The sequence below is a fragment of the Eucalyptus grandis genome, chromosome 3 (genome assembly GCF_016545825.1).
Source record: "Eucalyptus grandis isolate ANBG69807.140 chromosome 3, ASM1654582v1, whole genome shotgun sequence".
NCBI lineage: Eukaryota > Viridiplantae > Streptophyta > Magnoliopsida > Myrtales > Myrtaceae > Eucalyptus > Eucalyptus grandis.
This window is the reverse complement of record NC_052614.1, coordinates 668,024-693,415: the sequence shown is the minus strand read 5'-3', so window position 1 is coordinate 693,415 and position 25,392 is coordinate 668,024. Positions and strand designations below refer to the sequence as shown.

Sequence of the window (25,392 nt, the reverse complement as noted above, 5' to 3'; positions counted from 1 at the left end):
TTCTGCATTGTGTTTGTCAACCAAGGCCCGTTTGTTTCACCGAAAATGAAGATTAGGAAAATGTTTTCTTAGAAATAATCACTTGTATCCTCGAAATAATTGGTCAATGCAAAATACTTTCGTTACCGACATTAATTTATATCTAAACATTTTAAAATAATTTTCGTTCATATGTTTTTAGAAGCAATATGAATGATCATTTTATGAATATATTTTTCAAATCATTTATTTTTCATGAAAGAAATAGAGCTAGTAAAATGGCTAGCTTTGTATTGGGCATAAATGGGTCCTAATTGAAATTAAACCAAGTCAAATCAAACTAAATACTCAATAGGGTACTCAAATCAGTTTGCTAGTGTTTTAGACAAGGGGAAGGCATTAGTAAGGTCTGACCTATGGCAAGATTAGCCTTCTTTAATGTGCATTCAATCTTGCATGGAAAATAGCATAGCATATTGAGATAACGGGGGAGATACGTACCCTATCGAGAATCAAGTGCTCACCAATCTTGCATGGAAAATACAACAGCATATGTGATGTGACGATATCACACATTGTGGATTTGCAAGCTAATCATGGATTGCATGAATTTCATTTGTTTCATGACCATTCTAAAAAGTGTAAGAGCATTAATTAGTAACAAATTTTGAAAGAATCTCTCAATTTTTCAAGCATTCCTAAAACTTGTTTTACCCTATTTTTGTGTCACTTCTATTCATTTCCTCCGTAGGTCTCATTATAACTTTATCGTTCTCGTTGCTTTGTGGGATGAATAATATTAATATATTTAGATAAGTTTCTGAAGTTCATATTACTAACTAATTTCCCTTTTCTGATCAGATGCTAAATATGACTCAATTATATAAATATCAACTTATGTTTTGTCGCATCATTTCATATATCGAATTTGCATGATTTCCCAAAACAGAATCTTCCTAACGATAAGTGCCTAAAAAATATGTTTCCAAAGTGTACACATCACGTCACCATTCCTTGTTTCCTTGCGCGCTTTTACTCCGTCAAGTCCGGGTACCACGATTCGGCACTCGCCCGAACATGAAATGTCACCGAAAATTGAGTGAGTCAGCTATTATATCATATTAGACCAAAAAAAACAAAACTATTATATCATAGACCGACCCATCAATCGTATTTAAATATTTTTAACACAAGCTATGTGAAAATAAATGTTCAGTGATATTCAGTATTGCCAGCTAGTGCGATCCTTCGGCCTAAGTTATAAATTTATTGATTACATCTTTTTTTTTTCTTGCCTATATATAGCCTTTTCTTTTGCTTTCTTTCTCCGAATCATTTTAGGAATAAAATTTTCAAATCATTCATTTTTCATGAAAATACAAAATCAATGAAATGATTAATTTCAGATTAGGCATCAATGGGTCCAAATCAAAATTAAATTGAGTCAAATCAAATTAAATGGGATATTTGAATTGCTTCGCTGGTGTTTTAGGCATCGGGAAGGCCTTCTTTAATGTACATTTAATCTTGCAAGGAAAATAGCATAGCATATTGACATAACGAGATACTGTATCCTCCCAGAATTAAGGGCTTACCAATCTTGTACTTGAATCGACCCATCTTGTTTGCTTAAATTGATTCTTATAAGTAAGATAGGCACGAACTATATTCCTCATTAATGTAAGACCTATGGCAAGATTAGCCTTCTTTAATGTACATTCAATCTTGCAAGGAAAATAACATAGCATATTGACATAATAAATAATGAGATACTATATGCTCCCTGAAATCAAGGTCTTACCAAACTTGTGCTTCTTTTTTTTTTTTGGGTACCAATCTTGTACTTGAATCGACCCATCTTGTTTGCTTAAATTGATTCTTATAAGTAAGATAGGCACAAGTTACATTCCTTGTTACCATAATTTTTTTTTTCCTTTTTCAAGTTAATTTCACTTATCGATCTTGCAATACATTAAGGTTCCTCAATTGTTCTTTTAGAGCAAGGGATTTGTAGAGCAAAATTAGGATACTAAGAGATCAGGAAAAATGACACTAAAAGTGATATAACTTTTGTACGGCGCTTATTTTGGTGCAAAGAATTTTCGTTGGACCACTTAAATAACAAATTAGAGAAAAAAAACAATTGTTTAAGTGTTTGTGGCGACAAATTCTAGCAAAGAGTCTTACACAACTTTTATTAATGAATTTTTAAGTTTGACATGGCTTTTTACTATTATAAAAAAACCAATTCTAGAGTGGACAATGGACAAAATGACACGATGAATCGTGTTGGATGATTTATATTAAAATATTGTCTTTATTAGATTTTCCAGCAACTCAAATTGGTGGTGGTACTTTGGGGCGCGCATGACAACGTTTCTATTTCTATATTTCCCAGAGCATGTTTGGAACAGAAATCCGTTTGATAACGCAATTCCATTTTTCTATTTCTAGAATAAATTTCTATTCTAGAAATAGATTTGGAGTAGAATCAAAAGTTAAAATTTTTAGTTTTTCTATTTTTGGAATAGAAATGAGAAATCAAAATTTTCTTTATCATTCACTCTCGTTATCGCTCGTCGCTCACTCGCCGACTGTGGGATGCTAAACACTCACTGTTGGTCGCCGCTCACCTGCCATCAGCCCCGGCCATCAGTCGCTCGCCATCGACCGTCGACCACCAAACGTCGGTCGTCAGCCACCGAACTCTAGCTGCTTGTTGCTGGCCATTGGATGTTGGATGCCTGTCAGTCATTAGCCACTTATCACCAACCATTGGACATCGGAGACCCATTGTCGATTGCCATTGGTCACCATCGGCTATCGGATGTCGATCGTCGGACCGTTGGCCGCCGCCAATTGCCGGTCGCCGCCACCAAACTTGGTTGTTGGCCACTCGTCATTGGCCGCGGGACTCCGGCCTCCGAACGTTGGACATCGAACACCGAACTCCGGATGTCGGCCGCCGGACGCCGGACTTTGACCACTCGGCATTGATTGCTGAACGCCGGACGCCAATCGTTGAATGTCAAACTCCGGCCATCGAATGCCAGCCATTGTCGCTCCTAGAAATAGAAATTTTATTCTTTTATCAAATGAATTTTTACTCTAGAAATAGAAATTCTAAATCGTTATCAAACGCGTTTCTTTGTTGAGAAACTCATCTATGGGATAGAAATTGATTTCTATTCCAGAAATTTTGTCATCCGCGCTCTTAGTGATTATTTTTCTTCAAAACTACTACTCAAGTGATTGTTCGAAAAGTTTTGATACTTAAATAAATATTTTATGAAATTTATGACACTTATGATATACTTTTCCCCTAAAAAACTTACTAAAATATAATTTCTCTTGTGGTGTGATGATATCACATGTTGTGGATTAGGAAGCTAATCATGGAATGCATGAGTTCCATTTGTTTCATCACCATTTTGAAATGTGCAAGAGCATCAATTAGTAACATGTTTGAAAGAATATCTCAATTTTTCAAGCATTCCTAAAAGAAGCGTTAGCCTATTTTTGTGTCATTTTTATTCATTTCTTTCGTAAGTCTTGTTTCATATTTGAAACTTTATAACTTTAATGTTGTCATTGCTTTTTACTCATAAGTGCCATACTGTTAAGCCAATTATGAAGGACAAGGAGTAGAGGTGAACATTGGTCTAATTACAATCCGGGAATCGAACTTAAGTGGATATAACTTTGTGGGATGAATAATATTAATATATTCAGATAAATTTACAAAATTCATATTACTAACTAATATCCCTTTTTCCATAAGATGTTAAATATGACTCGATTATATAAATATCAAGTTATATCCTGTTAACAAAAAAAAAAAAAAAAAAACTAATATCTCTTTTTTCATAAGATGTCGATTATATAAATATCAAGTTATATTCAATCACGTCATTTCATATATCAAATTTGCACGATTTCCCAAAGCAGAAACTTCCTACCGATAAAGTACCTAACAAAGTAGGTTTCCAAAGTGTACTTCACGTCACCAATCCTCGTTTTCTTGCGCGCTTTTCCTCCCGTGAGTCCGGGTACCACAATTCGGAACACGCCCGAAAATGAAATGTCAACGAAAAATGAGTGAGTCAACTATTATATCATATTCGACCAAAAAAAAAAAAAAACTATCATATCATAGGCAAACCCACCAATCGTATTTAGATATTTTTAACACAAGCCATGTGAAAAATAGATATTCAATGATATTCGGTATTGCTAGCTAGTGTGATCCCTAGGCCTAAGTTAGAAATTTATTGATTGTATCTAATCTTTTCTTGCCTATATATATACAGCCCCATTTTTTGCTCTCATCTCCAAATCATTTTAAGAATATATTTTTTAAGTCATTCATTTTTCACGAAAAAAATAAAGCTAGTGAAATGGCTAATTTCATATTAGGCATCAATGGGTCTTGATCGAAATTAAACCGAGTCAAATCAAATTAAAGAGGGTATTCAAATCGCTTTGCTGGTGTTTTAGGCATGGGAAAGGCATTACTTAAGGTATGACTTATGGCAAGGTTAGCCTTATTTAATGTACATTTAACTTTGCGAGGAAAATACATTAGCATATTGACAAACGAGATACTGTATGCTCTCGAGAATTAAGTGCTTACCAATTTTGTGTTTTTTTTTTTTTGCTACCAATCTTGTACTTGAATCGACCCATCTTGTTTGCTCAAATTGATTCTTATAAGTAAGGTAGGCATGAGTTATATTTTCATTACCATAAAATTACTTTTTTCCTTTTTCAAGTTAATTTCACTTATTGATCTCTCGAGACATTCGAAAATCTTAGAAACTCATGGAATAGCTCTTCATTGCCTTTACCTCATCAATAACATGAAGTTTCCTCGATTGTTCTCTCAAAGCAAGAAATTTGTAGAGCAAAATTAGGATACTAAGAGATTAGGAAAAATTGCTATAAGTGTCTTATTTTGACAAAAATTTTTTCCGTGACAAAAGAGTTCTACATGACAAATTCCAGCAAAGAGTTCTTGACTTTTTTTTTACTGAATTTTTAAGTTCGACTTGGCTTTTTTTATTAAAAAAGAAAAATCAATTCTAGAGTGGACAATGAACAAAATGACTTGATGAGTCATGTCGGATGATTTATATTAAAACATCGCCATATGAGATTTTCTAGCAGCTCGAATTGGTGATGGTGCTTTAATAATCTTTTTTTTTTTTTTTTCAAAACTGGTAATCAAATGATTGCTCGAAAAGTTTTGGTACTGAAATAATCGCCATACGGAATTTATGACATTTCGATATACTTTTCCCCTAAAAACCTTACTAAATTCTAATTTTTCTTGTGATGTGATGATATCACACATTGTGGATTTGGAAGGTAATCGTGAAATGCATGAGTTTCATTTGTTTCATCATCATTTTGAAATGTGCAAGAGCACCAATCAGTAACATGTTTGAAAGAATATCTCAATTTTTCAATTTTTCAAGCATTCCTAAAAAATGCTAATCCTATTTTTATGTCATTTTTATTCATTCCTTTCATAAAGTCCCATTTCATATTTGAAAATTTATAACTTCAATGTTGTCACTGCTTTTTACTCATGAAGTGCCATATTGATAAGCCAATTATGAAGGATAAGGAATGGAGGTGAACATTGGTCTAGTTCCAATTTGGGAATCGGACCTAACTAAATATAGTTTTGTGGGATAAATAATATTAATATATTCAGATAAATTTAAGGAATTCACATTACTAACTACTATCCCTCTTTAATAAGATGTTAAAAAAGACTCAATTATATAAATATCAAGTTATATTTTGTCACATCATTTTATGTATCAAATTCGCACGATTTCCCAAAGCAGAAACTTCCTAACGATAAAGTGCCTAAGAAAGTAGGTTTCCAAAATGTACACTTCGCGTCACCATTCCTCATTTTCTTGCGCTTTTCCTCCCTTAAGTCCGGGTACCACAATTCGGTACACGTCCGAATATGAAATGTCGACGCAAAAAGTGAGTCAACTATTATGTCATATTCGACCAAAAAAAAGCAAAAATAATGTATTATGGACCAACCCACTTGTCGAATTTAAATAATTTTAATACAAGCCACGTGAAAAATAAAATTTCAACGATATCAGCTATTGCTAGCTAGTGTGATCCGAAGGCCTAAGTTAGAAGTTTATAGATTATATCTAATCTTTTCTTGCCTATATATAGTCCCTTCCTTTGCTTTCTTCTCCATCCGCCAGCTCACAGGGCTTCCCTCGTTATATCTTTTTCCCTTTCCTTGTTTGGGGTGTCCTTCATTGGCTTTTCTGAGTTGTTGTGTCCTTCATTGGCTTTTCTGAGTTGTTCTTAATATGGCAATATGGCTTTTCCTGGTGGCCTTGAATTTGTCGGGGAGATTGGTTCTTGGAGCCCCTCAGGTCCCGTGTTACTTCATCTTCGGAGACTCGCTCGCCGACGATGGCAATAACAACAATCTCCTCACCCTGGCCAAATCGAATTACCCACCTTACGGGATTGACTTCTCCGATGGCGCCACTGGAAGGTTTACCAATGGCCGCACCATCGTTGATATCATCGGTCCGTTTTCTTACCTTTCCATTTTGTGTTTTGTTTTGTTTTGTTTTTGTTAACAGGGAGCATCTGCATAACTATTGATTTTAAAAATGAAATATCCTTATAGTTGCTCCTTAAAAGGCCAGAAAGGAAAAAACCTACATGAGTGTACGGTCGTGCATGCATGCATGTTTATAATATTTCGTTCATGGATACGTTGGCATGCTTAAAACTTTACGAATATTTGAAAGTGGTGATGTTATTGCATAAAGGTTTAATAATCCGTATGATTTTCTCTTAAGATGTGTTATCTAGCTGAGGTGCTATGCACACGTCATGCATATACAAATTAGTTATTTCTCGCACGAAGCTGCAGTTTATCTTCTTCCTTTCTTTATTGGAGCTATGTGCTAATACCAAAATACACGAGAATGGAATCGAACCTTCTCAATTGTGCATAGGTCCAGGCCTAGAAAAATTTCACCTACTTCTTTTACAATAATTAAGAGTTAAGTTTTGTAATTAGGTTTAGTTGCATAATTAGGTCGGTTGATTATATCCAGTCAAGATGCGATTAATTTAGTTAGCCGCACAAATTACTTCAATTCTGTATGGTCATAATTGAGAACGTACGTTCATGGGCTTGAGCTTTTGCATGCAAAGCTAGCTAGCTCTAATTCAGGATCTTTCTCATTGAATATTACAGCTCAGCTCCTGGGATTTGACCAGTATATTCCACCCTTTGCCACTGCAAGAGGCAATGATACACTCCAAGGTGTGAATTATGCATCCGGTGCAGCCGGTATTCGCGATGAATCGGGACAACAACAGGTAATGTTCTTGCTTGGTGCTTTTGTGCATTGGTACGTAAACATGGGGGCAAATGCAAGGTTGGATTGACTTCTAATCGTGGAGCATTTAAGTTAAATATCTTGTGCCTTCTTCAAACAGGGCGACAGAATCAGCTTGAACCGTCAGTTGGGAAATCATTTGATCACGGTCTCGCGCGTGAGAGAAATACTAGGAGGGAATGAATCGGCATACTTAAATAAGTGCATATACACGGTAGGGATGGGAAGCAATGACTATCTCAACAACTACTTCATGCCTAACATATACCCAACGAGTAGTATGTACACGCCCGAGCAATATGCGGATGTACTGATCAAGCAATACAAAGAACAGTTGAAGGTGCATGTCTATTTTCTTTCCTCAATGTATATTGGAAGCTCGATTCTATTAAGCAACTTAAAAACAACCCTTGGCTATTTCAAGTATTACCCCATTTCTTTTTCTCTCCTTTTGAAACCTATTCATTGTCAATTTCTTTTATTCAACTGACTTCCACGACGCTCCGGGAATAATCCATGGTTTTCATAGATCCTCCATTATCATCCTCAAATCTAATCATCGTATCGTTTTCTCTCTTTCCAAAACCCTAGACATTGTATGGCTATGGAGCGAGGAAGGTGGCAGTCATTGGATTGGGTTTGCTGGGATGCACCCCCGCAGAAATATCGAGATTTGGCACGAATGGCTCGGCGTGCGTGGACAATATCAACAATGCTGCTGTCTTGTTCAATAATCAGCTCCAACCCCTCGTAAACGAATTCAATAGCAACTTCTCGGATGCTAAGTTCACCTACATAAACACGTTCGCGATCTCAACCACTGGTCCTGGCACAGGTTCTCCCTCCCTCCCCCCCCCCTTCTCTCACCCTGTCTTTGGGATCAATGCACTATGGTTTGATCATTCTACATGACATGTGTTGTATTGATTTGTTTAATTCTCAGCTGGGCTAATTTCAAATGCGACCTGCTGTAAAGTGGACAAGGAACTGGGCACTTGCATTCCCTACGAGACTCCATGCTCGAACAGGACGATATACGTGTTCTATGACGGATTCCATCCCACGGAGACAGTGAATTTGGGGTTTGCTGCGAGGGCATATAACGCTTTGCTTCCATCTGATGCCTCCCCTTACGACATTCGCACTCTCGCGATGATCTGATCGAGGAGATTGGGATGATATTGGTCAGTGCGGAAGCAGTTATCTACACGGCCGCCAACGTCTAAATGCATACGCTATTGAATAAAATCTCCTGGATAATTCCAGTCAAATAAGGTCACTGCTATTTTAGAATAAAAGCTGTTGTAATTGTTGTTATAATTATGGGTTTTAATAGCTCAACATTAGCAAGCGTCCCTTCAATCGTTCTATTGTATTTTCTGAATTTGATATTGTTATGTTATTAAGGGTTAATGACTCAATTAATGTGAGCATATCCGACAAGAGTCTTGAGATATTGTCCTTTCAATATTCTGCAACTGTTTCCTTGTCTATATATAGATGTGCCTACTTAGTTCAAGAAAATATCAAGAGCTCCTCGAAGAACTTCTAGAGCATCTCTTGAGTTTTCTCTTTTGAAATAATCCTTTAAATATGTTGGTATTCGACAAAGTCCCATTTGTGAAGTGCTGATCCAAACGGATTTGAGGTGCTATATTTTAGGAGGCATGGTTCGTGAAATTTCTTAGCACTGTGTGTAGGAACTAATTGCCCTAAAGAGATTTGGGTAGCTATACCTTATCTCTTGTGTTGAAGTTGCTGATTATACAAAGAAGTTATTGATTCAAATGCATATTGTTGATTCCTGGTTGTCGATCTACTACTGAGATATCAATATACAAGTTTATCGTCAACTTCAAAACTTCCGATCGACTAGCTAGCAATTGGAATTTTATTACAGTTAAGTAAGTCTATATTTAAATTGCAATTCAACATCTTTATTTATAAAGAGTATACATTGACTTGGTCGCTATTTAATTTGTTATCGCTGTCACAGAGTTATTATCTATGTGCATATTTTTTTGTGACAACAAATGGTGTTACGTATTTTTCCCCGACACGTGTTCGTATAACAAAAGCTTCTGCATATGTCATACCAATTATCATCTTTCTATCTTTCTATATATATATATATAGAGAGAGAGAGAGAGAGAGAGCAGGACGGTATTGTCACTCATTTGGGAGTAACCGTCCCGTGTACACAACATGTTTACCCGATTCTTTGGGAAAATCATACCCACTTGGTGGGTTTGCTACCCCCAACATGTGGGATTTCTCCTATTAGACAACAAATTCAGCCAAACTAGCTATAAGGGAATAGAAAAGAAACTTTTTAGCATTGTTTGCCCTGGTTTCCTAAGAAATTCATGAATACCTTTTTGTGGGGATTTTTAAATTAGAAAAAACAAATAAATCAACTAAAACCAATACAAAAGAATGGAAAAGACACTAATGAGAAACATCATGGGTATACGATAATTATAATTTAATAGAAAAAGAACGATTCAAATAGCTTTATTACAAGATATATAAATGTATGATTTCTATTAGCTACATAACCAATGCAAGATATTTTTCACCCTTGCAATCGTGAAAGTAAAATAAGTCCATAGAGCATTCCAAACCAAGTGAAATAAGTCCTAGCTTTTGATTTGTACAAGTGATTTCGACTTAGAATAGGTTGTATATAATTAATGATATTTGAATGGGTAACTTTTTGTTTGTAAGATAGAAATTTCTGGATACCCCAAATATACTATTTTTAGGGATTTTGTGGCCTTCCTTGAATAGAATATTTTGCTAAATTTACTTCTCCATGGTCACCCTGCACATTCCCCAACTTGCCGGTTACAAATTACCCATGAAAGAGCACTTGTGGTCCAGAATTCGCTGCCATCCTCTATATCTCTATTCAGTCTCACTTTCTATTTTAAGAGAATCAGTTAGCGAACACCATCGAGTGGCATGAGCCCTAAATCAGATATATGAATGTAGTGAATATAATGTGGAGTTGGCTTTGAGAATAATTATATTATGAATAAATGAGAAACATTGCGAATGAAGAAATAATTGAAGGGGAAAGTCCGCTGGTAGAATAGCTACCAAGAAATTAAGAATTCAAGCCAGAAGTTCCCGAATAATTCAAGTTCAACTAGGGAACATTAGATCTACACGACTTTTAGAAAGGGCAAAATGGAAAGCTTCTTCACGAATGTTATATAAGAAAAAAAGTCATCAAAAACTCTAAACTATGCCTAATGTAACATATTTATCTTGAACTTTTCTTTATAATATCAAAACCCCTAAATTATGTTTACCGTGACATATTTTATCCAAACTTTTCTTCACTAAAAATCTCAAATTTGTACCCGTGTAACACATCTACTCTCTGTCAAAGTTCCGTCAGTAAGCATTATTAAAAATTTGCCTATATGGATGTCGGAAGGCAAACAATGTTGACATGATGCTCATGTGACTTAAGTAAAACAAAAATGACGTAATTTTGACTAGAAAATCAGGTGATGGAGCTTTGATGGATGGTAAATTTGTCACATAATGCACGTTTGGGGTTTTTTTTTTTTTGGTCAAAGAAAAAGTTTATGGTAAATGTGTTACGGTAGATTTAGTTTGGGATTTTAGATAATTTTTTCTATTATTTTTTCCCTATTATAGACGCACATTATTTCATTTTATAATAACATACATGATGAGCTTGAATTTCAATGATTTGCTCTATTAGGAATAACTAACTTAAAGGAAGGCGGAGAGATGCACGACATCGACATATGCGAAACCATAGGAGTTACATACTATTTCCCTTTTAATGATAGAGTGTGTACTAGGGCAATCTTATTCAATTATCCATATTAATTAATTTTTATAAAGGCGCATAAAATTCATATTGCTCGAGCATATGCACAATAGCTAACGTTAATATAAATTGGCCAAAAAAGGAAGTAGGTATATCTCATTCCATTATAAATATCGATAAATTTTATTATCACAACATCTATAGAACAACACTTTATCAGAACTTGCATCTCAACAATGCCTTTACTTTTTTTATTGGGAAAAGTGTTAAATAAAGTCATAAACCTTTTTGTAATTATGCCAATTTAGTCTTAAATTTTTTATTGATACCAATTTAGTCATAAACCTTTTGATTTAGTGCTAATTCAGTCATTCCGATTAATTTTGGTCGGATTTTACTGATTGGGCATCAATCGGCTGATGTGGCACGACCGGTATTGATATGAACAACTTTTAATAATATTTTAATAATATTTTGAATTTTTATGTTCTTTTTCCTTTTCATTTTTCTTTTTCATTTTCATTTTCTTTTTTCCTTTCTACTCCTCCTTCCTCCAGCTTGTCACCGAACCTCAATGACCAGCTAAAGGCTATAGCTAGCGAGGTTGAGCCTCACCCATGGCCAGCAAGGCTTGACCCACGCCGGATCTAGCGAGTGCGAGTCTCGATACCCAACACGAGCAGCCCTTGTGGCCTCCGGTGAGGGCTTGAGCTCGCCGGTGGCCATGAGACTTGCTAGAGGCTGGCGAGGTTGACCTCGACCTTGTTGGCCATCACCTCTAGCGGAGGAAGGAGTAGGAGAAAAGAAAGAATAAAATAAAATAGAATAAAATAAAAATCGAAAAATATTTAAATATTATTAAAAGTTGTTCACGTCGATATCGATCTTGCCACATTAGCTAAGTCAGCACAATCCAATTAAAATTAGCCGAAAATGATTGAATTAGCACTAAATGAAAATATTTAGGACTAAAGATTTTTGTGACACTTTTCCCCTTTTTCATTTATTACTATAAGTTTTTCCTTTGTTTGTGAGCTATAACTAAAGCTAGTTAGCACAATCCAATTAAAATTAGCCGAAAATGATTGAATTAGCACTAAATGAAAATATTTAGGACTAAATTGATACAAATGTAAAAGGGTTAGGATTTTTGTGACACTTTTCCCTTTTTTCATTTATTACTATAAGTTTTTCCTTTGTTTGTGAGCTACAACATTTCATGTCGCGAGCTCGATTTCAACTTCCCCAAATTAAATTGGGATTCACGTTCATCATTGACATATATATATGGACACGACATCTTTTATATATGTTTTAGGGTCGTTCATGGGCAAAAATAGCTGGAATATGCCAATTGGTTCACGGCGGGATATCGTTCAAAACAATGTTTTCTAGCTAAACCCTTCGCTTCACGTCACCAAATTCCTTTGTAATCGCATTTTTTATTCTACTTTCCTTCCCCCAGAGAATTGGGGGGCACGCTCGATAGACCCGTCAAATGGGTCATGACTTTCAAGTTCTTTTCTTTGAATTATTATAAAAGTAAGAACCGGACAAGAAATATCACAAAGCGATGGATGGTGCGCATTTGTCTATGTGCTCGGAGATTAGGTGTGGCCACGAGAAATATTGGATGGTGGGCATTTATCCATGTGCTCGGAGATTAGGTGTGGCCCAGTGGGCCACAATTCTTACTCTTAATAATTCAGAGAAAATAACTTGAAAGTCACGACCCATTTTGACGGGTCTAACGCTTGAGCGAATGGAAAAAGTCGACTGTCATTGAATTATTTGAAGAAAACGACGGTCTACGTAATCACGGGTTTGAACTATAACATTATGCATGTGATCATGCTTAACATTTTCTGGTAATGCTAAGATTATTTCCTTTAGGCCTGGCTAGTTATAATCACCATCGCTTCCTTTCGCTGCCCTGCAAATCGTCCTCTTCTTGCTTTCTGTTCTTCTCATCGCCGGCCACCAATCGCTTCCAGCTTTGAAAGCTTTCTTACCCTTTTGTTCACCGTCTATTTGATTCGTTCATACATTATACACGCCAGAGAAGCTTCAGTCTTTCTTCATAGATATATTTCCCATTTCAAAATGGCGTCATTCGAGTACAATAGAGCATGGGGAGTTATTTTGCCTGTTCTCTTCTTGATCTCATCGAATTCGCCAAGCTGGGTTCTTGGAGCTCCTCAAGTGCCGTGTTACTTCATATATGGGGATTCCCTCGCTGATAATGGGAACAACAACGATCTCGAGACTCAGGCCAAAGCGAATTATCCTCCTTATGGGATTGACTTCCCCGACAGAGCCACCGGAAGGTTCACCAATGGCCGCACCTCCGTCGATATCATTGGTCTGCTTTCTTACCTGCTCTCCTTTTTTCAATGACCCTTCTAACTGTTCATGTTAAATCTTGGAAAAGCATAACGTAATGTGGCTTGAACATAGTATCATGCTTTCCTAGAAGTTGCTTAGGAAGCCAAAAAGCAAAAACTCTCGTGAGTTTACAGGCGTGCGCCTATTACGTTCATGGGCTTGCTATTCAGTTTTTTTTTTTGTTATGTGTCTTATTTGTGAATACAGCCGGACTCCTGGGGTTTGACAGATACATTCAACCCTTTGCATCTGCAAAAGGGAGCGAGATACTCATCGGTGTGAATTATGCATCCGGTGGGTCGGGCATTCGAGACGAAACAGGACAGCAACTGGTACATATATATGTAGAATTTTATGCTAAGGATCTGTTTGTTCCGCCGGAACTGTATCATTTCTGTGAAATATTTTCAGGAAAATGACTTCACTTTTCGGTGGCTAAGACTTAAAAATGAACTAAAGATTATTTTCCATTTGTTTGGTAAGGAAAATCTAATAGGTAAATAATCATAGCATTTATATTTCAAAATTATTTTTAATTACTTTTAATTTTTATATATATTTTCTTTCCTTTTTGCTTTTTCCTTGACCGGTCGCCTGCCTCAAGCGAGCTCAAGCCTCGCCCAAGGCTGCGAGGTGTGAGCTCACCTAATTTGATGATGCTCAAGCTCAAGCCTCGTTGCCCGTTGTCAAGAGTCCATGGGCCTTGGGTGAGCTTGAGTCTAGTTGCTAGAGGCGGTGAGCTCTCCCATTTTGGAGAGGTTAGCTCACCGGCCGTTGTCATGGTCGGTGAACGCCAAAGAAGAAACAAAAAGAAAATGGAAGAAAAGAAAAGGAAAAATAAAAAAGAAAAAAAATTTGAATATAAAAAATTCGATTTTTTTTTTTGAAAAATACTTTTAAATGAGCAAATGTTTCTAATCGAGGACTTGAGCTTGAGCATCGAGGACCCTAGTATGGTCTTCGTGGACTTGAGCCTAAGAGTTAGGATTGGAGATCCAACATTAAGGACCTGAGCACGGCCTTTATGGACTCGAGTTTCAGTGTCGGAGCATTGGATACGGGCACTAGGAGTTTGGGCCCAGCTTTGATGGACCCAGGCATGGATGCCAGGGGCCTAGGCCTGAGCATTGAGGTGTCGAGCCTAGCCTCAATGAACCTAGGCCCGGCCACCAGAGATCTAGTCTTGAACGCTAAGACTTGAGAACCAATGTTAAGGTTTTCGTGCCCAAGCGTAAGATTTTGAATCCAAGCATCGATACCTTGAAAACATTTTTTTCTTACTAGGAAAACATTTTACGTTGAGTTATTTTCCTGAGCAAACCAAATGAGAAAAATATTTTCCACAAAACAAATAAACTCTAATTATTTGATGGCTCAATTGGACAACACCCACTAGGCCCCTTTTAAGTCTGCCTATATTATTTGTACATATATTCAAAAAGATATCTTTTACATGCTCTTCCAACAGGGTGATCGAATCAGCTTGAACCATCAATTGCAAAACCATTTGGTCACAATCTCGCGCGTCAGAGACATGTTGGGATCGAATGCTACGGCATACTTAAACAAGTGCATATACACGGTAGGAATGGGAAGCAACGATTACATCAACAACTACTTCATGCCAGACGTATATCAAACCAGCAAGCTTTACACACCTGAGCAATACGCCGATGTACTAATCAAGCAATACCAACAACAGTTGAAGGTAACAACTTTCTCCTAATGCGCATTGGATAACTCCAGTTCTAATTTCAATTAACATCTTTTTTTTTTTTTTTATCACTTTCATTTGATTATTACTTGGAATATCTTTAGTTTCAACGGATCTGATCTTTTTATAATCCAATTTTCAAACCTTAGACATTGTATTCCTATGGAGCAAGGAAGGTGGCAATATTTGGATTAAGTGTGATAGGTTGCGCCCCAGCAGAAATTTCAAGATTTGGGACCAACGGATCTCTGTGCGTCGACAAGATCAACAGTGCGGTTATGTTATTCAACGACAGGCTCAAACCTCTCGTTGATGAACTGAATCGCAACCTGGCCGATGCTAAGTTCACCTACATAGACTTTTTTGGAATCTCCACTGCTGGACTTCCAGGTGTGTGTGTGTGTCTCTCAATCTTGTGTTTGAGAAATCCTTTTTGAGTAACGTTAAGAATATATCAAAGATCAGTTTACGACATGATGGAACTATTTACCATATTAAGGGATGTATAAGTATATCGTGGCACAACGTCTATGGTTCTTCACGTGTGAATTTCAATGATGATATTGTATTTGTCTATTTTCAGCTCTTCGAGTTGCAAGTTCAACCTGTTGTAAGGTTCGGGAGGATGGCATGTGCATTCCCTTCGAAACTCCATGCTTTATTAGGTTGTTACACGCCTTCTACGATGGAATTCACCCCACAGAGATAGTGAATTTGGTGTTTGGTGCAATGGCTTACAAAGCTTTACTTTCTTCTGATGCTTACCCTATTGATATTCATCATCTTGCGATGCTCTGAAGAAGAAAATAGTGAGATTAAGTGCTCATGTGTGCATATTTGTTCAAAAAGTTTCAATTGATATTGGTCTAGTTGTTCAATAAAATCTCCAAAACAGTTTGGCAAATTTTGATTCATGTTGATGCCATTTTTGCCGAAAGAATATTTTTGACCTGTGAGGGCATTTTGTTGATCTCCATAACTAGAACAAGAACATGCATAATTGAGTAGAAAGATTAACGCACTTGTTTTGGGATTCATCGAATATAAAGCAGAAGCAGAAAAAGGGATTACCCACATATCAAGGGGATCCACGCATCAAGTCATTTTTCTCTATTACCCTCTGTATCACTGACTCAATGAGGCAGCCCCCACACGTGTAGCATTAGGTAACACCCCTTAGGTGAGGATACGGGTGAGAATTAGGGTTAGAGAAGAGACTTGAACATTATTTATAGAGTTTCCAGCCAGTCCCCCTCATTACGGGCCAAGCTCAACTCAGCCCACATTAGCCAGTCCCATATTAGACTAATTAAGAAAAATTCTATCTCATTTTAGACCAACCCTGTTTTATGATAAACATAAAAATAGTAAATTACAATATCAATTAATTTAATTCACATTAGGAAACTCTTATATTCTCCCACTTGGACTATATTAATTAAAATCGTACCGTATGTACGCACATTTGGTCCAGAGATAATTCTTAATAGTCAATCCTATCCCATAAAGTCTTAAACACCGAATCATGGCGGTAACTGCATGTATACACACAGAGCCTTCCATGGTCACGAGTGCTTTTAACTTTATTGATATTTATTCAATATAGTAATGTGGCAAATTGATAACATTTCTCATAGAGAGATCCCATTTGTCAATCACCATTCTCTTATCTTAGGTGTCACAAAAACTTGTGCTACTAAAGAATGCTTTTATGATTCCAATGAACCTACATATGTCTTGTCCTTATGGTTAACCTTTCTTTATGTATCACAAGACATATGCACAAGGCTAATAACCGGATGCCCTTAGCCTTCACTCAAGGTGTATACAATATCTTGAGACTTTATCAATATGTATTCAACATAATAACAACACATTCAAAAATATTTTATTGAATGCAAAAGTTGATACATATCAAATTGTTACAAAGTGTAACAAACACAGATGAAACATTTATCAAAGTAAAGTCAAAATAGCTCCCACTAAACAACAACATGTCATGATGCTCCTAGGCCATGCTAATGACATGTTGCTCAAATACACATGGGCGTAGACCTTTAATTAGTGGATATGCAACCATAGTATATTATTATGTCACATTTTTGTACCGTTTTCTTTTGATCAAAAATTTTAACCACCATATATTTAGACCCCTTGAGATCTTTATATTAATAAATAATACTATAAATTTGTTATCTTAATATAACCGTATGGGTCTATCCATAAAGTTGAAACAATCAACTTCTTCATGAGGTTCTGGAGCCTAATAGCCCAAGTAACAACCTAAAAGAATGTTACTAACACCGCTTACATAGTAGAAGATAACATAGAACTTTATTTACTGCACTTCTTGCTAACATAAATATATATTCCGTTATTGATTTTATATCATCTTAACAGCCAGCAAAGTTTACATCTAAATACCCTACTAGCTGCAAGAATTGAATATGTCTGTAAATTAGCATATAATCTTATGTTCTCTTTAAATACCTTAAAACTTTCTTAACAGCAACTCGGTGATCACGTCCTGGATTTGACCAATATCTTCCTAGAAGTCCCGTCATAAAGACAATATTTAGTCTAGTGCAAATTCGAGCATACATTATACTTTTAAGTGCACTGACACAAGGTACAATCATTTAATTAGATTTTTCAATATCTAAATAAGGACAATGCGATAGATTTAATCTATCACCCTTAACAACATGAACAATTCTTGGCTTACAATGATGTATATTAAATATTTCAAATATACAATAAGCAAATGTCCTCCGAGAAAATCTAATATAATATGGCAAAAACAATCCTTACAGATCTCAGTATAAATGATATAAGATGTTTCAAGGTCACAACTTGTAAGCAAAATATCATGTACATAGAGTATGAGAAAAAATAAATTTCCTCCCACTAACCTTGCAGTATATTGAATTACTTTGTTTCAAATTGAACAAAATAACAACACTATGAAACTTTAATAATATTGTTTGAAAACATGCTTAAAACTATGAATAAGACTTTTCAGTCTACACAAATTTATTTGAATCTGCTGCAAAATCATCTAGTTGCACTATATAGATTTTGTATCTATTTGGCGTAACTCCATATCAAAATAAATTATTAATACCACGTTCACTCTGAAAAAATCTTTAAAAATAGTAGAAAGAAATAATTATTTCTTCACTATAAACTATTCACCCCTCTTTTAGAGTGAAAGCTTTAGCTACAAGTTTAGTTTTAAACTTCACAATTTTCCTTTGAAATCCTTTTAATTTTGTACGCTAATTTGCAACTAATGAACTTGTGATCTTTAGGCAAGTAAGTTAGTTTCCAAACATTATGATGTTTCACAAATTATATATCGTCTTTTATGGCATCTAATCACATACTTGATTGGGGATAAAAACAACATTTATTTATGTCGCTAAATCAACCATGTAGTGGATATTGCAGTCATGCTCTCATAAAGAGACTATATAGTCTAATGGAATAACTGATCGTCTTTCCCTAGCAAATCTCCTTAATAAAGCTGCAACCAATTCATTCTGCACTTGAGAGGTTTAAGAAATTTCATTATAAACTATATCAAGAATAGTACCTTGAACCTTAATAAGTTTAGTTTATGGTATCTGAAATTGTACAATTGTTTGTACCACAATTGTCTATATAGGCAAAGACAAAGACACAGTGATCTTCCATCGCACTATTATTCTTAATAGTCTGAGAGTAGCTATCCTCTATAATTACGTGAATTTTTAGAAACTTTAGAGTATGTGATTCCATAATTCTTGCACCTTCTTTAGGGTCATAAAATCAATACCCTTTTAACAATCTAGATAAGATACAAAATAATTTCGAGTGGATCTGAATTTCAACACATTTAATATTTGATTAGATAATCTCACTTTTGCATGACACCTCTAAATTTCATATGATTCAAGTAATTTATGTCTAATCTATAACTCAAAAGAAGTTTATGAAACTATTTTTGTATGTGAAAATGTTACTTTCAGAATATCATCCCACAAAAGACCAAATAAATTAGTCTTATTAATCATACTCATCACTATGTTTAATATGGTGCATTTATGCTTTTTGGCCAAATATTTTTATCAGGATTTTCAAGTATAGTAATTAAGTTACCACCCCAGAATCTACCAACTATTTGACAAATGATCCTTTAAGATATTTTACATTGTCATACTTGCCAAAATACTCACGGCCACTGTTAAGCCTAACAACCTTTTAAGACTAATTGTAATTATTTTTTTCTTTATCTTGGTTATTTTCCTTAAATAGAAAACTTTCGGAAATAACCTTTTAACCATATATATGAAATGTATATGTCATTAGGACTTAAACACAATCTTTGTAGATGTGTCCTAATTTCAATATTAGACAAGACATAATTTCAAGCAACTAAGGCTTCCATCATCTTATAGTAGTGCAGTCCGCAGGCAAACCACTTTTCAAGTATTCCGGAATGGAACGTTTCATGAACAGTAAGCAAATTCAATTGCTCTTTTTTCAAGCAACAAATCATATGTCAACAACTTAAAATTTGAAGCAGTAAAAATCTCAATAATAGTGGAGTTATTAATTACATAAAATGCAACTGAAAAACAAGTAATATATATAATTAGCATCATGTGAGCATTGTGTAATTTGACATACAAGTATATATCTAGAGAGTTACACGCATAATCATATAATCACCTCTGAGCAGAATACATAACATGGAGTTGTACACTCCTCACATGATAGCGGTTATGAGAATATATTTCAATTCTTCGTGAATTCATCACCTTTGGGCATATGAATCACTAGAATCAGTCACTCCTCCACCACACTATCATGTATCCCTCCATGAACTAATATACAATCACCTCATTTGGGAGTATGACTACACATTAGACCAGGAGACATCCCAATCATCATACGAGACCGAAGTTTCTCAAACTCAATCAAGCATGCCACTTTGGCGGTCACTACTCAATTGAATCATTGAAATTCTCTCATACCAGGGATTTAAATTTACTCCTCACATATACCATATACATGTGATTTTAACTTTAGTGATAGGGGCAACATATCACCAAAATCACATATCATGCTAATTACATTGCTTTATTCATTAATAAAATCTTTATTTACACACACACACACACACACACACACACACACACACACACACACACACACATATAACGAACCTGAAAGATATATATATATATATATATATCACCGATGACAACGATGATATCAACACAATAAACTTCTCATAACATAGAAGCAAGCATCTCTTGTGCATCACAATTACTAATTAATAGAACAACATTAAAAGAATGTTGATCTAAAATATCTCTCATAAATTAACATCAATAGTAATACAAGGTACACTAAATCGACAAGCTTGACAGCTAATCCATTATCACTCATGAGTTCATAAGTAAAAAAATAACTCAAAGGCCAACAACTGATTTATTAGCCAATTTTTAAGTAACAAATTATCATTGTAATTAACCAGTGGCCTATTAATTGAGTCAAACCAGAGAACCAAATATCTAAAATTTAATAGTAGATATTATTGCTCTACATAAATGTTGTCATACTCCTTAACCATAAAAATATTCAACTTGATAGACATTAACAAGTGACCAGATGAGTTCATATACAATATGCAGTAACTTAATTGACATGCATTACCCACATTCAACAGATATGTTAATCAGTACAATTAGTTTGGTCATGAGTTCTTAAGACATCCATCATTCAAAGATTACCAGCATGTCAAGGAGTATGTTAAATAATAAAAATTTTATAATCAATACATAGCTCAATAACTATCCCATAATGGTTGTATCTCGTTAAGCCAGTTTTAGTTCACAATAAAGTTTAATTTTTATTAATGAATCACACCATTATAATGTTTATGTGATACTATAACCTAATACTTATATTTCCAAAATCAGAAAATATAAGAAAAATACGCAAAAATACACTAAAAATACACGTATTTAGGGTTCCGTATGTATTTTCACATCCATAAAATTATCAAACATGTAATATAAATATACCACGACGTAGAGGATGATCATACGAACCTAACGCCACCATCCACACGCCGAACGGAGTCTCCACACGCCCAGATGCGCCGCCTGAGTGCGCGGCGCGTGGATCTCACGCGCGCTGCGCGCGTTCGACACCCAAGCGGCGCGTGGGGGCGCATGCAGCCTCCTCCAGCGACGCGCTGTCGACTATCTTGCTCGTCTCTTCAAGCCCAATCCAAATTTATGATTTAATTGTATTTTTATTGAAAAAAATCACGAAAATCACAAATTAAGGCAAAATCACTACGTGTTCGAGTTCTAGGGTTATGAAGGCTTTGATACCACATGTTGGATGCAAATTGCGCAACCCCAAAATCTCCATAACTAGAACAAGAATATATATAATTGAGTAGAAACATTAATGCACTGATTTTGGGATCCATCGAATATAAAGCGGAAGCATAAAAGGGTTACCCATATATCAAGGGGATCCACGCATCAAGTTCTTCTCCTCTATTGCCTTCCGTATCACTGGCTCAATGAGGCGGCTCCCACATGTGTAGCGTTAGGTAAACGCCCCTTAGGTGAGGATACGGGTGAGAATTAGGGTTAGAGGAGAGACTTGAGCACTATTTATAAAATTTCTAGCCAGTCCCCCTCATTACGGGCTAGGCTCAACTCGGCCCACACTAGCCAGTCCTATATTAGATTAATTAAGAAACATTCTATCTCACCTTAGACCAACCCCGTTTTACGGTAACTGTAAAAATAGTAAATTACAATATCAATTAATTTAGTCCATATTAGGAAAACTCTTACACATTTTGATTGAACAATAATGACAATTTCATGCCTATGCATTGCATACGCATCGAGCAATTTGCGGATTGCAAAATGATGTTCTATTTCAATGCAGTAAGTGGAACCTGGGTTGGTGTCTAGGTTAAGTACTGGTTTCGTTAGGAATCGGTTGAGTCTCTCTTCCTTTGAAGAGCTCCCTTTTTATCCCAACGGTGATAGTTTGCGTAAAACTCCCAATACCCAAAACCTTAAATCCACACCTCTCTCACCATTCCCACATTGAACATCATCATCTATTATGCACTTCCTAACCGAATCACGACATCCAACTTGCCCCCCATATCACCTTTGCAACACCAAGCCCCAACTCCAAAAACCCGTCCCACCTCACCCACCGTTAGCATCTAAACTAGAGCTCCTTAAATTCTCAGCTGGCCTAACGCGACCTGCTGTAAAGTGGACAAGGAACTGGGCACTTGCATTCCCTTCGAAACTCCATGCTCGAACATGAAGATATGCGTGTTCTTTGACGGATTCCATCCCACGGAGACAGTGAATTTGGGGTTTGCTGCGAGGGCAGGCAACGCTCTGCTTCCATCCGATGCCCCCCCCCATACGGCGATGATCTGACCAAAGAGATTGGGATGATATTGGTCAGCGCTGAAGCAGTTGTCCACACGGCCGCCAACGTCTAAATGCATATGCTATTGAATAAAATCTCTAGGATAATTCCAGTCAAATAAGGCGACTGCTATTTTAGAATTAAAGCTGTTGTAATTATTGTTAGTGGCTTTAATTAAAGTGACTCTATGTTCTGTTGTAATTTCTGAATCTAATATTGTTCTTATTAAAGGTTAATGATTCACCTAATGTGAGCATAACCGACATGACTCGAGAAATTACGTGCTTTCAGCTTTTCTTAAGCTACTTCCCTCGTCTATAAATAGACATGTTTACTTAGTTAAAAAAAAATAAAAATTCAAGAACTCCTTGAAGTACTCCTAGATTGTCTATTGAGTTTTCTCTTTTGTAATCCTTTAAGTGTGCCGGTTTCGATATGTGTTTGATAGAGTCCCATTTGTATAATGCTAATACAAATGGGTTCAAGGCGTTGTATCTTGAGAAGCATGGTTCATGAAATTGTTTAGTACTGTTAGTAGGAACTAATCGCTTTAAAGAAATTTAGTTAGCCGTATCTCACCTCTTATGTTGAAGTTGCCAATTATATAAAGAAGTCATTGATTCACAAGTTGTTGATTTGTGGTTGTCGATCGGCTACCGAGATATCGGAACACAAGCTTATTGTCGACTTTGATACTTCTGATTGACTACCTGGCAATTTGCATTTTATTACATTCAAGTAAGTCTGTATTTAAATTGTAATTCAGCATCTTTAATTATAAAGAGTATACATTGGCTTGGTCACTTTTTAGTTTGTTATCGCTGTCAGTGTTAATATCTCTGTTTTTTTGTTACAACAAACAGTATTTTTTTTTTCCAATACGCATTTTTATACGTTAAGATTTCCCACAAAAGCTTCTGCATATATCATACCACATATCATCTTCTATGTATCTATCTATAGGGAAATGAGAGTAGGACGGTACTGTCACCCATTTGAGAGTAACCGTACCGTGTACCCCCCAGATTTTCCGAGAAACCAGGTTTGCTAGCCCATCAAGTGGGATTTCTCCTATAAGACAAAAAATTCAACCAGAATAGCAGTAAGGGGATAGAAAAGAAACTTATTAACATTGTTTGCCGGCTTCTTGAGAAATTCGTGGATACCATTTTGTGGAGGTTTTATGAATCAAAAAAGAATAAATTAAATAAAACAAAAATAAGGGAATGGAAAAAACACTAATAAGAAATATCATCAATATACTATAGTCCTAATTTAATATAAAAAGAATGGTTCAAATGGCTTTATTACAGGACAAATAAATGTATGATTTCTATTAGCAACATCACCGACGTAAAACCTTTTTTCGCACTTGCAATCATGAAAGTAAAATAAGTCCATGAAGTTTTGGGAGCCAAGTGAAATAAGTCCCGACTTTTGACCTGTATAAGTGAATTTAACTCAAAATAGTTTGTATATAATTAGTGGGATTTGAGTAACTTTTCATTCGTGAGTTAGGAATTTCTCGATACCCCAAATACACTCTTTTTTAATGGTTTTCTGCAACGTTCCTTGAATAGAATATTTTGCTAAATTCACTTTTCAATGGTCACCCTGCACATTCCTGAACTTGCCAGTTACAAATTACCCATGAAAGAGCACTTGTGGTCCATAATTCACGGTCATCTTCTATATCTCTATTCGGTCTCACTTTCCATTTTAAGAGAATCAATTAGCGAACACCACCGAGTGGCATGACCCCTAAACCAGATATGCGCACGTAGTAAATATAATGTGGAGTTGGCTTTAAGAATAAGTATATTATGAATAAATGAGAAACATTGCAAATGAAGAAATAATTAAAGGGAAAGTTCGCTGATAGAATAGCTACCAACAAATTAAGAATTCAAGCCAGACGTTCCCGAATTAATCAATTTAACTAGGGAATGTTAGATCTACACGACTTTTAGAAAGGGCAAAAAGAAGAACTTCTTCACGCTTGTTATAAAGGGAAAAAGCCATAAAAAAAACTCTAAACTATGTTTATTGTGATATATTTACCTTGAATTTTTCTTTATGACATCAAAAATTTCAAATTATGCTTATTGTGATACATTTAATTTAAACTTTTTTTTATACTGAAAATGTCAAATTTGTACATGTGTGACACGTTCACCTTCTATCAAACTTTTTTTATTCTAAAGATCTCAAATTTGTATATGTGTGACTCGTCCACCATCCATCAAAGTTCCATCAGTAAGCATTATTAAAAATTTGCCTACATAGATGACAAAACACAAACAATACTAATATGGTGCCCATGTGTCTTAAATGAAATAAAAATGACGTTATTTTGACTAGAAAATCATGTGACAGGACCTTGATGGATGATAAACCACATAGGTACAAGTTTGGGGTTATTATGTCAAAGAAAAAGTTTAGTGTAAATATGTCTCGGCAAGTATAGTTTGGGATTTTTGATGTCATAATTTTTTTTTATCACAATAAGTATAGTTTAGGATTTTTTTTGTGGCTTTTGGCCTATTACATATGCACATTATTTAGTTTTATAATAACATACATGATGGCATGAATTTCATAGATTTGCTCCATTAGGGAATAACTAA

General features: G+C 35.5%; 2 protein-coding genes across 2 annotated transcripts; both read left to right on the top strand.

Annotated features, from left to right (window-relative positions):
• The first annotated feature begins 6,229 nt into the window (after positions 1-6,229).
• On the top strand, positions 6,230-8,886 carry LOC104435940 (GDSL esterase/lipase At5g45670). Its single transcript, XM_010048658.3, has 5 exons — positions 6,230-6,558; positions 7,241-7,365; positions 7,486-7,725; positions 7,977-8,220; positions 8,329-8,886. Exons 1-5 carry the CDS (start codon positions 6,333-6,335, stop codon positions 8,544-8,546), a joined length of 1,053 nt encoding a protein of 350 aa, XP_010046960.1. The 5' UTR covers positions 6,230-6,332; the 3' UTR covers positions 8,547-8,886.
• A 4,200-nt stretch (positions 8,887-13,086) lies between these two features.
• LOC104435939 (GDSL esterase/lipase At5g45670-like) lies at positions 13,087-16,190 on the top strand. Its single transcript, XM_010048657.3, has 5 exons — positions 13,087-13,558; positions 13,789-13,913; positions 15,050-15,289; positions 15,445-15,685; positions 15,879-16,190. Exons 1-5 carry the CDS (start codon positions 13,300-13,302, stop codon positions 16,091-16,093), a joined length of 1,080 nt encoding a protein of 359 aa, XP_010046959.2. The 5' UTR covers positions 13,087-13,299; the 3' UTR covers positions 16,094-16,190.
• Positions 16,191-25,392: the final 9,202 nt, after the last annotated feature.

Excerpts from the sequence above, each read along its gene's own strand:
- LOC104435940 (XM_010048658.3), top strand. The coding sequence starts at position 6,333 with ATGGCAATATGGCTTTTCCTGGTGGCCTTGAATTTGTCGGGGAGATTG. Across the intron at positions 6,559-7,240 it reads CACCATCGTTGATATCATCG|CTCAGCTCCTGGGATTTGAC; the intron begins GTCCGTTTTCTT and ends TGAATATTACAG. Across the intron at positions 8,221-8,328 it reads AACCACTGGTCCTGGCACAG|CTGGGCTAATTTCAAATGCG; the intron begins GTTCTCCCTCCC and ends TTTAATTCTCAG.
- LOC104435939 (XM_010048657.3), top strand. The coding sequence starts at position 13,300 with ATGGCGTCATTCGAGTACAATAGAGCATGGGGAGTTATTTTGCCTGTT. Across the intron at positions 13,559-13,788 it reads CACCTCCGTCGATATCATTG|CCGGACTCCTGGGGTTTGAC; the intron begins GTCTGCTTTCTT and ends TTGTGAATACAG. Across the intron at positions 13,914-15,049 it reads ACGAAACAGGACAGCAACTG|GGTGATCGAATCAGCTTGAA; the intron begins GTACATATATAT and ends CTCTTCCAACAG.